At 42.6% G+C, this 12,705-nt stretch overlaps 1 protein-coding gene across 4 annotated transcripts in view; it reads left to right on the forward strand.

Moving 5' to 3' along the window:
* The window catches only part of PPP3CC (protein phosphatase 3 catalytic subunit gamma), a 91,537-nt gene extending 88,089 nt beyond the window's left edge, over nt 1–3,448 (forward strand). For 2 of the 4 annotated variants that reach the window (XM_082656230.1, XM_082656231.1), the window contains 2 exons: nt 1,790–1,819; nt 2,923–3,448. In XM_082656230.1, the coding sequence (XP_082512356.1) occupies nt 1,790–1,819; nt 2,923–3,140 (248 nt within the window). In that variant the 3' untranslated portion in view covers nt 3,141–3,448. The remainder of the gene's footprint in view (nt 1–1,789; nt 1,820–2,922) is intronic. The other 2 variants (XM_082656232.1, XM_082656233.1) reach the window with 1 other exon arrangement.
* Nucleotides 3,449–12,705: the final 9,257 nt, after the last annotated feature.

Below are 12,705 nucleotides of genomic sequence, written 5' to 3' on the forward strand. Positions count from 1 at the left end.
TGTACTGATACAATCCTCAACATGAATGAACCTTGAAAACATTATGCTAAGTGAAAGAAGCCAATCACTAAAACCACATATTATATGATTCCACTTATGCGAAATGTCCAGAACAGGCAAATCTGTAGAGACGGAAAGTACTTTAGTGGTTGACTGTAAAGTTAGGGAAAGGGATGAGGGAGGGAAATGGGGTTTTAGGAGGTGATGAAAATATTCTAACCATAGATTGTGGTAATGGCTGCACAACTCTTAAAATCATTGAACTATCACTTTGAACAAGTGAATTTTATGGTTATGTGAATTATGTTTCAGTAAAGAAATCTCATTCAGTAAAGGAAAGTATATTTCAGTAAAGGAAAAGAAAAAAGAGTTTCTCAGTTTTATACGACTGTTTCTTGTAAGGAATATCCTTCAGTGCAGGCTATCTTAATACCCAATGCAAAAAGCAATTCTAGGAGGACCCAAAACAATGTGATACTAGGACACATTTTGCCACACACGTAGCTTTTAAATTCTAATTAACCAACACTGTGTATACAATTTCAGGTAAAGCCTTGTTCTCCCACTTCTTAACAGTTGCTTTTGTGATGTACTGTTTGAAGGCATTATTGTTTTCTTGTGAAAATTTGTTCTGTGTGAGGAGGTTTGAGAGGGTGTGACATTGCCTTAACACATGCCAACACATGGTTGACAAATGTAAGCAGTTGATAAGTTGATTCCAAGTTTCCATTTTCCCCATTGCCTTGGGAAGTTAATTTTCAGTTCTTCCAGTTTCTCCTCTCTGATGGATATAAAAAGCCTCAGGAACAGCAAACTGTTACTGTTCATTATTCTTCCCTGCCTTCTTTTAAAAAATTGGTATTGGAGGAACTAACAGGGTTCTCCTAATAAGATCTTTCTTGCTACAACTGGTAACCTTTTCATATATTAGCGCTTTTACTGTCTTAAAATGAAGATGCAAGAAAGTTTACCTGTTGATACTAATTCTTAAATAGCTTCCTTTTCCAAAAGTGAGGGAGAAGAGGGCCTTCTTAGTAATTGGCCTGCTGTCTTGCACAGCGAATGGAAGCCATGTGGGTTGGAAATGTCAGCCTCTGCTGTGTCTCTCCTCCCAGATGGTACATGAATTTGTATTCAGAATTGAATAGATTTATGCCTTTGCCAGCTTAGTACTCCACCCCCGGAAAAGAAATAACCCTTCACTTATAACCCACTTTTCTCTCCTTCCAAATGCCAGTCTGTTATTCAACGGCCACTCCTTTTCATTAAGGACAGTTGGACCCCACACAAGTTGCTTGAAATCATTAAGAAATAGTTTTAAATAACTTTTTAAAATAGGACACAGCAGCTACAGATCTAATATCATCTGAACTATCACAAACTAAAGAACAGTTGTAATATTAAATGATTTGACTGGACATATTTTGATATGTGAACGTTAAGACGTAGATTAGCAGCTGGCTATTTAAAATGAGGAAAACGTCGTAACTCTTGTTTCTTCTAGTCAGCTTGATTGACCCCATTGTCTTAGCTATGGATGACATTAGCTAAAAGGTTCTCGTGCCACTCACAATGTGAACAATCTTAGAAACTCTCCCCACCTCATATTTCCCCCCAATTTAGTTTTTCGCAGTAATCCTGTCGCTTCTCTAACTAGTCGACTTTTATTAGGGATGGGAATAGGCTTAAAGGTGGGACGCTGGGATGTCTGTGCTGGCAGCAGTGCTGTTGGTTTACTCACTCTTTTTCTGCCTTCATTTTTGCATGCCACTGCTCCTGCCTCTTACAGCCACAGTAGAAGCGGTAGAGGCCCGGGAAGGTATGGCCATATTCCTATGATAGATGTGATCATGTGTCTGTCTACTGGTTTTAAAAGCTTTGTCAACATTCGAAATCTGTTATTATTGCATCACCAGAACTGTAACAGTGAGGAAAGGAAGAGATATCTCCAGGCGTGCTCACAAAGTATTTCCTTTGTGTCCTGTATTTGTATTAATTTAAATGATCTTCTACACAGCTGAAGTCCTTTCTGGGCTCTCTCAGTTTTAATGCAATGACTGAAGCTTAAGCAACTGGTCATGGGGGTTCAAATGGTGTAATCTCATAGCCCTTCCATATCCAAGAGGCATCCATTTGATTATCAGAAATTCAAACCCTCAGCCTCTTTATCTAATGATTCCAAATGACATCAAAAGTGGAGGCAAAAGTAGATAGGATTTAGTTTGATTTGTTTTTGAGGTTGCCCTAAGTCAGTCAAGCTAAATTATCTTTGTTTCTATGAAAACAAATTTTAAGTAACAAATTATCTATGAATTCTGAGGATGAAAACCATTGGAATCGATATACTTGTGTTATAAATTTAATTGTTCTGTTAGATAAGATGGTTCACAATGGGAATGCCTTTCCTTGGTAATACAAAAGTTCAATCAGAAAGAAAATATCTAGGAACTATTTTTTAGATGGCTTTTAACTTACATTCAGCTCCTGGTTGTGCAAGATAAAAAGCTGTCCTTCTAAACAAACTTTTTTGTGTGGTCTATGTGATGTTTGTGTTAGAGCAGCTACTCTGCTTAACTTGTTCTGTTATTCTAGTGTTGCCTTTTTTTCTCTCTCACTGAGCACGTTTCTGGCCCATAAGAGACTCTTTCAAATGTATTGGGGCTTTTTGTCAGGTCTACTTCTGCTATGATTAATTGAGCTATGAAAATGACTTTCACAGTTTCCATGGCCCTTTGGGCCTTAAGGAAGCAGTAGCTTCAGACCAGGCTAATTGAAATCAAATATTGCTCAATCCCTTCACCAGACATGTGCTCCACAGCCACCCTTCTGTGTTTTTCTCTAGGAGGTTGCTGTATGCTAAGAAACTTAAAGCTGGTCGCTTTACTGTCTAATTGAGCTCCTCCCTTTCCTGTTTTTCTGTAGCCATCAGAGGGTTTTCGCTTCAGCACAGGATCCGGAGTTTTGAAGAAGCCCGAGGTCTGGACCGAATTAATGAGCGGATGCCACCCCGCAAAGATAGCCAGTACTTTGATGGGCCGGTGAAATTAGTCCAACCAAACGCTGCGCACAGGAGTGACAAGGGGAGAAGAGCCAGTAATGACTCAGAGCCCTGCTGTGGCACAGGTGGATCCAAGACTTAACAATCAATTTTATTTATTTATTATTGGAAAACAAAACAAAAACAACTGAAACAACTTAAACCTGGAGGTGCATTCATAATACACTCTGCATTTACTCTGTAAGAAAGGTGACCATTTTATAAATTCTTTTAATTTATGTTTAATATATACATAAAAAGTGAATGTGTTTTGTTTTTCCTTTTTTCCCCCCCCTAATTTTTAGGAACTGATCTGATTGTCTGATACATAGTGAAGTCTTGTGCTATAAAGGGGACCTTCCCCCTAATAAAAGGGCCTTGGAAACCTCTACCCTGGGTTTCTGACTTGAACTAGCCAGCCTTTTCTCTTGTTTTTGGAGGGTAATATCTTTAATTTCAGACTAATCATTTTTCAAACACAAAAGGGTTTTTTCTTTTCTATTTTTTTTTTTTTCCTTTCTACAGGGTACCATTGAAGATCTCTTAGATTTCAGTGGCTAAAACTTCTCTTCTTATGGAAAACTTGATTATAGTAGAACTCCTAAGTGAATAACCCAAACCCAGTGATTTTAAGGGCCAAGGGAAATGTTTTCCATGATAACCTACTTTCTTCTGGACTCTCAATTACTCAATGTATTCTAGTATGGCGAAATAAAAAATAATGAGGGATTTTCGTAGAATTACTTAAAATTTGTTCATCTAACCGTGGGCATGATTGGTTTAAACTTCCCTTAGAACTTTGGAGGTTTCTTAACTGTTGCCAGATCCTTTTGCTTTTTTTTTTTTTTAATTTTTTGCAGTACGCGGGCCTCTCACTGCTGTGGCCTCTCCCGTTGCGGAGCACAGGCTCCGGACGCGCAGGCTCAGCGGCCATGGCTCACGGGCCCAGCCGCTCCGCGGCATGTGGGATCTTCCCGGACCGGGGCACGAACCCGTGTACCCTGCATCGGCAGGCGGACTCTCAACCACCACGCCACCAGGGAAGCACCCTTGCTTTTATTTTTGAACACTAGGTGATTTACCCCATCTGCAAAGGAAGCGACATTTCTAAATATAAATGCCCTCTGTAGAGCCTTCGATGGTAGGAAGTGTTTATGCCCTTCTGTGTTACTGCATCAGCTCTCACATCTATCCTCCCCGTCGTCCATCTGTTTTTCTGTGTCAGCATTTTTGAAACCAACAGGGGTAATGGAAACTGACTAGGTTAAAATGGTCCCCCTGTGAACTGGAAGTCTTGCTAAAGGGCATTGGATGAGTGAGGATTTCCTGTCTATCAATTACTGGAATGTTCCTCCATGTTTCAACACTCATTATATTGAACTGTGTGTCGGTCTCTGTCAGCGTATTTTGGAATACAAAAACAAGTGATCAAACACAAGGTTTGAATAATCTTTCCTTAGTTTTTCAAGTCACAGCCAACTAGTGAAGGAAATTTCAGGGATCCTTAGGCTCCCATTTTTGGTTTAGCCTGATGACAGGTGCCATGTCATAATACTCATTGGTCAGCCTGTAGTGAAAGTGCATGTCTGGGCCACACTACATCAAACTGCATATTTGTGGAATTCCTTAATGTCATTTGGGATATAGGAGTCCAGCATTAAAGCAAGTATCCCAGACAGTAGTACTTTATGTTTGGAGCTTCAAGAACACCAGAAACCTTTTTTCAAAAAACATAATTTCAGGGAATTCCCTGGCAGTCCAGTGGTTAGGACTCTAGGCTTTCACTGCTGAGGGCCCAGGTTCAGTCCCTGGTCGGGGAACTAGGATCCCACAAGCCGTGTGGCACGGTTCAAAACAAAACATAATTTCATTAGAAGAATGAGGATTTAGCCCATCTATCTGTTTTTCCTATGCCTTGCTAACAGTTCCCAATTTGTTTATGACAGAGATCAAAGCACTTTGGAGATTGGAATCTGGTGGCGTAGAGTGCTCTGTTAACAAAAAAGATAGGAAGGATATTGGGAAGGAGATAAAAGATCTCTTACTGGGTTGTGAGTAAAATCTTTGAAAGAGGAGAGAAAGAGTCTCCAGTAGCTGTCTTTACTGATCATCATTTCTTTATAATCAAAGAGGACTTCATCACCTGGATATCCTCATACTCCTCCCTCCCCCAATCCCAATAGGGAAAGAGCCACTGTTTTGGAAATCTCACCTAATGTGACAGTCAGTTCACAGGACAGGTTTGATAGATGGGAGTCCCTGATTCCTTTCTCTTTTCCATTGAGGCTATTGTTATACACACACAGTCCACAGGTAGAAACCGTGGGCTTCAATCTTAAGGACTTCAATCAGCAGGCAAGTAGTGAAATAGTTACTACAAATCCTTATAAGCAAAAAATAGTATTAGGAAAAAAAAAAAAAGACAATTACTTAGGAAGGTCTTCATTTTCTTCCCAAAATGAAGTAGTACGATAAAGCAATTTTCCTTGACAGAGCCATGTGAAAAGATGTATTTTACAGGTAACTTTTGAGCTGTTGAAGGTTCAGCCGGAGTAGAGAGTTAAGTGGTCACGATTCAAGAAAATTGGAGGGGGTTTAAAAGAGCATAGCAGCAGCTCTGGAAGGAAGTTAGGTTTGAAGATCCTGTTGAATTCTAAAGGTAAAGGCATTTCTTATGTTCTGTAGAAAGCTGGGGTGTGTATTTCAGCACTTTAGAAAGTTGTGTGGTGAGTGTGTCTGTCTGGTATAAGTAGCTTTTTTTTTTTTAATTAATTAATTTATTTATTTATTTTTGGCTGCGTTGGGTCTTGGTTGCTGCGCCTGGGCTCTCTCTAGTTGCGGTGAGCGGGGGCTACTCTTCGTTGCGGTGCGCAGGCTTCTCACTGCAGTGGCTTCTCTTGTGGAGCACGGGCTCTAGGCGCGCGGGCTTCAGTATTTGTGGCACGCAGGCTCAGTAGTTGTGGCACGCGGGCTCTAGAGCGCAGGCTCAGTAGTTGTGGCTCACATGCTTAGTTGCTCCACGTCATGTGGGATATTCCCGGACCAGGGCTCGAACGCGTGTCCCCTGTATTGGCAGGCAGATTCTTATCCACTGCCCCACCAGGGAAGTCCTACAAGTAGCTTCTTAAAGCCAGACCAGCAGGCAGTGCACCTATATATGCATTTGTACCTGTGATTCAAGACAGTTTAGAAGGCATAAACCGGTGCTTCCCTGGTGGCGCAGTGGTTAAGAATCCTCCTGCCAATGCAGGGGACACGCGTTTGAGCCCTGGTCCAGGAAGATCCCACATGCCGCAGAGCAACTAAGCCCGTGCGCCACAACTACCGAGCCTGCACTCTACAGCCCATGAGCCACAACTACTGAGCCCACGTGCCACAACGACTGAAGCCTGCGCACCTAGAGCCTGTGCTCCGCAACAAGAGAAGCCACCACAATGAGAGAAGCCCGCGCACCACAATGAAGAGTAGCCCCCGCTCGCTGCAACTAGAGAAAGCCTGTGCGCAGCAACGAAGACCCAATGCAGCCAAAAATAAATAATTAAAATAGATAAATTTTTTTAAAAGGTAAAAATAAATAGATAATAATAGAAGGCGTGAACCTTAGGAATATATTGATATAACAGCACTTGTTCTTCCCTTTAGACTTCATTGGAGGGTTTTAACATTTTTTAATGTTTTAATCTGAATAGTAGCTCCCGAGATGGCTGGTGGCCTGCCCTGAGTTTGCCATAAAACTGCCTGGGGCCTGATAGTCTGACTGGGGCCATCATTTCAAACAAACATTTTGACTGCTGTCAGCGCTCTGTGGTGTTGCTGTTTTCAAAGCCTCTTCTGTTTTTACTAAATCTTCCCCCTTGAATGTTCTAAAGATACTAAAAATACTTTTCTCTTGTTCTCCTTCACTTTAAAGTCCACAGAGACGTTATTCAACTTCTCTCATGGGGGTTGGGGGGACGCATCAGGGGGCTCCTTTGTAAACTTTTCTGAAATACCAGTTTAGAAATGACACTTCCCGAAGACCAGTTTTCCCAATTTTGTTTACATCCACGTCATATGAAGTTACAAATTGATCAGATGACAGTTCTTGTTAATAAAAATTTTAGAACTCATCTAATACAAGTTCAAAACATACATCTTTTTTTAATCTCTGTGTTCTGAATATTTAGAGAAAAAGTAAAAGAATAAGCCGCGTGTGTGTGCATGTGCGTGTGCGTGTAGTGTGTGTGTGAGAGAGAGAGAGAGACGGAATGCTAAAACAAAAGCAGCTTGTTTTCTTTAAAACCTCAAGGTAACACTTAGGTTATGGGTACAGACATTGCTGATTCGCTGGCCTTTTTTGACTAGATATTGACCAGCAGGGTGAAAATGGCTTATGGATGGGTATGATGTGGCTTCTTGCCTAGGGATAGAAGAATCAGACTCTCCAGGAATATCAGTATTTTTCATACCCTTTTATCTATATTTACCTTGCCTTTTCTGTTCCTACAGAACATTTGCAGTTCCATGAATCAAGTTTTTCTCAATAGCAAAGATTTGCTTTCTTATCCTGATAACAGGATAACTGACTTCGTGACACTATTCAGAATAGGAAAAGGAAAGCTCTTAATTGTTTTGTAAACAGATTATTATTATTTAATGTCATAATGGAGCAAGGGTGGGATTTCTTCAAATTGGATAACTTGGGGCCTTGGCATTGTCCCTTAGATCCTCTTCTGAGTAATTTTAAAACACAAAGTTTGGGACTTCCCTGGTGGTCCAGTGGTTAAGACTCCACACTTCCAACACAGGGGACGTGGGTTCGATCCCTGGTCGGGGAACTAAGATCCCACATGCCTTGGGGTGCGGCCAAAAGATTAAAAAACAAAACAAAGTTTGAGGCAGCTGCTCTCTGTAAGAAAAATATTGCAAACCATGCCTACATGAGATACAGCCAGACTTACTGCTCATGGTCATTACTCAATAGTCCCTCTAGCCTCTTGGAGTAAGTAAGGCTGAAATCTGTTCCCTCTACCCTCCCTTGTTTTATGTAAATATTGTAGCTGATCTCCAGAAGTTTTGACTGTACCATATCTAGAAATACAAAACTCAAGCTCTTGAGAGTTACGTTCATCCTGACCAATCTGGGTGACCAGTTAGTTAAAATGGTTTAGGAAGAGCTTGTACCAGATTGACTGATTCATAGTTTTTCTTTGTATTAATTTTCAGGTTTTTTCCTCCAGTTTTTGTATTGAAAATTACTTTCGTACCCAGAAAGACTTGTTGAGATATCATTCTAGAATCTCCGATATTTATTATAGTTGTTATAGTAACAGTGGAACCCAAGTGTTTTTCAAAGCATTATTCAGTTTTCCCTACCCTGGGAGAAAAGACTTCAGAGGGAGCGTGAACCCAGAGCCCCAGTTGTGGGAATGAGGCTCCAATTTCCTAAATCACTTGTGGTTATAAACATGGATACCACCTTGTCTGGCACCCAGGTCCATATCTTTTCTGAAATCTGCTATAGCAGAGAGTAAAGGGCAGCCTAGGGAGCCCAACAATAGCTGGAGGAGGGTTTGGATTACCTGGAGGACACCTCCGAAGCATTGTAATGCCACAGTCCCTCTTCAGCACTGCTGTGATCAAACACTCAGAGGAAAGCCATAAGAAAGGGCAGACGCGCATAGAGCAAGTTGTGTAGTCGAAAAACGTGGTTGTTACTCTTATCTTGAGTCCAGCAGAGAACTGCATTCACAGTAGAGCTTTGTGCCACTGATAGAGTGTGAAAGAGGAAACCTATATTACTCTGAGACTTGTGACCTGACCTGCCTATGTCTAGCCAGCCAAAGTGAATGGGGTCAGGGTTAGCTGCCTTCATCTATGCAGTCACAAAGGTAAAGATGATACTGGAGACTATATTCCCTCCCGGGCGGCCGTGGCCTCACGCCCCATCAACCTTGGCAAGACTTGCTAAATAACACCTTTGTCCAAGACGGGGTTATGCATCTTCTCGTCTTCTACACCCCCATGACAAGCCGAGGTGGTTTAAGATCAAGAAGTGAGGAGTGGATGTGGATCGTCCCTCTGAGCAGCTCTAAAGGAGGGCCACGTACGCTGCCTTCTTGTAAGTTCTTGCCCAAATTCCCTTCACTCCCTTAACATAGCTGTCTCCAAATAACTTGTGTGTGTGTGTGTGTGTGTGTTCATGTTAAAGTGAAGTGCATGTAATAAGAAGGAGCTCTACTGTACATTTTGATTTGTGGCAATAAAGATGTGGGTTTTGTCTGTCAAAGAAACTTTTTGAAGATACCATCATGAATGCCCCACTTTTCCTTTCTCAGTGTACTGTGACCAATAGCTCTGTTTCCTAACAGAAATGTCAGCAGGCATTTTCCAAGAAAGGATCCTGGTTTTGCTTCCTAAATGAGGGGGTCAGACACATGAGACTAGCTAGTGGTGTAAATTTTTTAAGGCGTTTCTGAATGATGAATTATTTGCTTGTGCTTAGAGGTTACTGGCTTTTTCTTGTTTCAGTTATGTTAAGGCAAATGGTGGAAATGTTATTTATTGGCAGAAATCATAAGTCTTTTTTGTGAACAAGAAATGAATTTGTTAAAACTTTCTTACTGTACATTAGAAGTCATCTTGAAAAAAAGAAGAAATTAAATGATAACTTTATTGGCTCCCTGTGTCTTTATTTCCTTGTGGAGCACACTTGTATTTGGCTCTTACCCATTCAGTAATTCTGGAAGTCAAGGGAAAGCCTGATGTTTGATGTCTGGTCTGGTCCCTGACAATGCCAAGGAATTCTCCCCTCAAGGAAAGGAATCCCATCACAATAAAAGGAACCTCTTTTCTTCACGTCTTCAGCTCCCTAGTTTTCAATCTGCTTTGCTGGCTGCGGTGGTGGTTCTATTTTTCCCACTCAGAACCCGTTCCCTTGCCCTGGCCTCATTCCTGGCACTTTGCCCACCACGAAATCACACTCAAGTCCCAGCTCCTTCTGTGGTTTCTCCGGCAGAGGCCGCTACTTGAAGAAAAGGAAGAAAGACATCCCAGAAAATGTACAGTCTTTACAAAAGATAAAAATAATTTTTATTAGAGCAATTTAATAACTCTGCACATGGTCCTAATAATAGACACAGATAAATTCCATCTTGGGAGAAGTTGAAGAAGAAGAAGCCAGAGAGGAATTGAATGTGGAGTTGAACCCCCCAAGAAAGGAAGTGTCAGACCAGCCTTGATTCCTCTGGAAAGTCGAAATACCATGAGGTGCTGTGGACTCACAAGGAAAAATAACTCCTCTGGGCAGGTGGGGGTTAGGGGATAGGCTCTTCAGAGAGGAAAATGCATCAGTGAGGGGATTCTATGAGCTATGGCAGTAGAGGCAGAAAGTCTAAATCAGGAGCAGCCAGGCCTAAGTAAGGCAATTTCACCATCGGTACAGACACACCAAGGGCCACATACAGGCTCAAAAACGAGCCCAGATTTCTCATTCCAAATGGTTAAGTGTGCATTTTGGGATCTTTGTTTATCCCAATAGCATCCTAACTTAGCAATGTCCTTATACCTCAGCTAAAGTTTCAGTAAAACGAGGTCATATTTGCCCTTATTTCAGAGTTGTGAAAAAAAAAAATTTAAGCCTGGAAATTAAGAACTCAAATGCAAAGTCATATTTACCTCTCACTACATCTAGATCCAATCCCTACTTTCTTGCCTGCTATGTGTAATCGCCTGGTCTTTTTGTTTTTCTATCACAACTTTCAGGTTTTAGAAAGTCGGTTCAATTTTGATACAGTGGATTAATAATGGTAAATTATCCTTTTTAACGTTGCTGCAGTTCAGGAGAAGGTTCATTTTAGAATTCAAGGAGGTGGGAAGACAAGGTCATTCTTTGTTTGGAGGCCAGACCTCGTGGTGTCCACTGGCTAGCAAATCAAGCCGTCTTATCTTCCTTATCTCAGTTTACCTGCTAGGAAAGGGTGATGCAGACCTAGTTTTCCAGCTCTTGGTCTGTGTGCCCTTCTTTGTGGCTGAGTTAACTTGGCTGGGTTTTCCCTCTGAGGTCATTGCTTATTTATCTTTCCCTTATAAAATCTGCTTTCTGAAGAGCTGACAGCCACTTGCTCTTTCTTTCTCTCCTGAGAACTAAAAGAGGTTCATCTGTAGCCCAGTTCTTCTCAAAGACACCCCATCTGCACATTGTGCTTGTTTGCTCATCTATAAAAGGAGGGAGAGAGAGAACAGTGGCTGGTGTGATGTCAGTGTAAAGGCCTCCTTGAAGATAGACTAGATAGTTGGTCAAAAGGCTGAGTTCTCTCCCAGTCTTCGGGGTTTGGATGCGGCTGACTCTGAGAACCTTGAATAGACTGCTGTTACATCATGTGTGTGCTATGGAGAGATCTGTGCCAGGCAGGCCTGAAGGCCTCATTCTGTATCCCATGGGGATCCACTCACCCTGGCTGCCAGCCTCCAACACTGACTATCCCTGACCTGTAATGGGTATTTTTTCACTCACAGAGATCCCTTGCTTTACAGCAACTACACCAAAACACTTGGGTTAGGCCATGCCATTGTCAGCTTCAGAGGGTCTTCCAAGACCCACAGTGGGTCACTTGTGTTCCCCTTCTGTTGCTCCTGTTCCCATGAGTGTTTGGCCTGATGAGGACCTTGGGTAGAACTTGGCTGGCAACATTAGCAAGAGCTGGAATCAGGAGTGGACCCAGGAAAAAGGGATGGAGCCCAGGGGATGAAACAGTCCAGATCTGTACTCCTGTCTCTGATGGGACTTGGTTTCAGTTCCTCACTAATGGGTCACTGTGGTCTCCCCCTGTAGAGAAGTCCAAAATCCTCAAATGGGACAGTGCTTTCTTTGCTAGTCCATTCGGGTGGACTTTGCTCAGTATCCCTGGTGGGGAGAAAACACTCTTCTGAGAGCACAAATTAAACACCCGCTCATAGCCTAACTAAAGAATATACAAGAGTTCGTTCATTCCTGTGGAGGAGAAAAGAAGGAATAGCAGATGCTCTTCCTTTGTCTAACGTGGGGGGGACTGAGGCACAGAGCCGGGGAGCCACTTGCCTGCTCAGGGTCCATCTGAGTGTGACATTCAAATGCCAGACCCCCAGCACCAGACACAGACACTCCTCAAGAACTGAGAGTTCAGGTTTGCGTCTTCTGGGATCCCTGGCTTCCTTTTTCCCATTGGAGAAATGAAACTGAATTCTCTGCTCACCCTACTCACTTAAATAAAAAGCTACCTAAGTGCTCTTTCCATTCATCCTTCCTCTTGGTGACGGAGGCTGGTGTTCAGAGCGACCCACATTCCTGTATGAACAGCCAGCACGCCTCTCCCCCTCCGTGTGAAGAGCCACCACATCTATTGCTAGTCCCTTGGCTAATCATCCTGTAGTGTGGTGGGCGTGGACGGACCTGAGTTGACACGGGGGCCCCTGGGGGATAATCCGTGGAACAAAAGGTGGCGGCCTCAAGGAGCAGGGTGAGGGTAGGGCCCGCTGCGACCAGGATCAGATAGCTAGAAAAAACACAGCGGTTATGTAACAGTGTTTACTATGGCTCAGGTGGCCCTGAGAAGGCAGAGGCAGTCCCCTGACAAAAGGCCGTGCCAGAGATGGGGAAGACTCACAGGAACAGAGGTCCCTGTCAGGCGATAAGCGAGTTGGCCAGAGGA

This window comes from Grampus griseus, assembly GCF_964374135.1.
Source record: "Grampus griseus genome assembly, chromosome: 6".
NCBI lineage: Eukaryota > Metazoa > Chordata > Mammalia > Artiodactyla > Delphinidae > Grampus > Grampus griseus.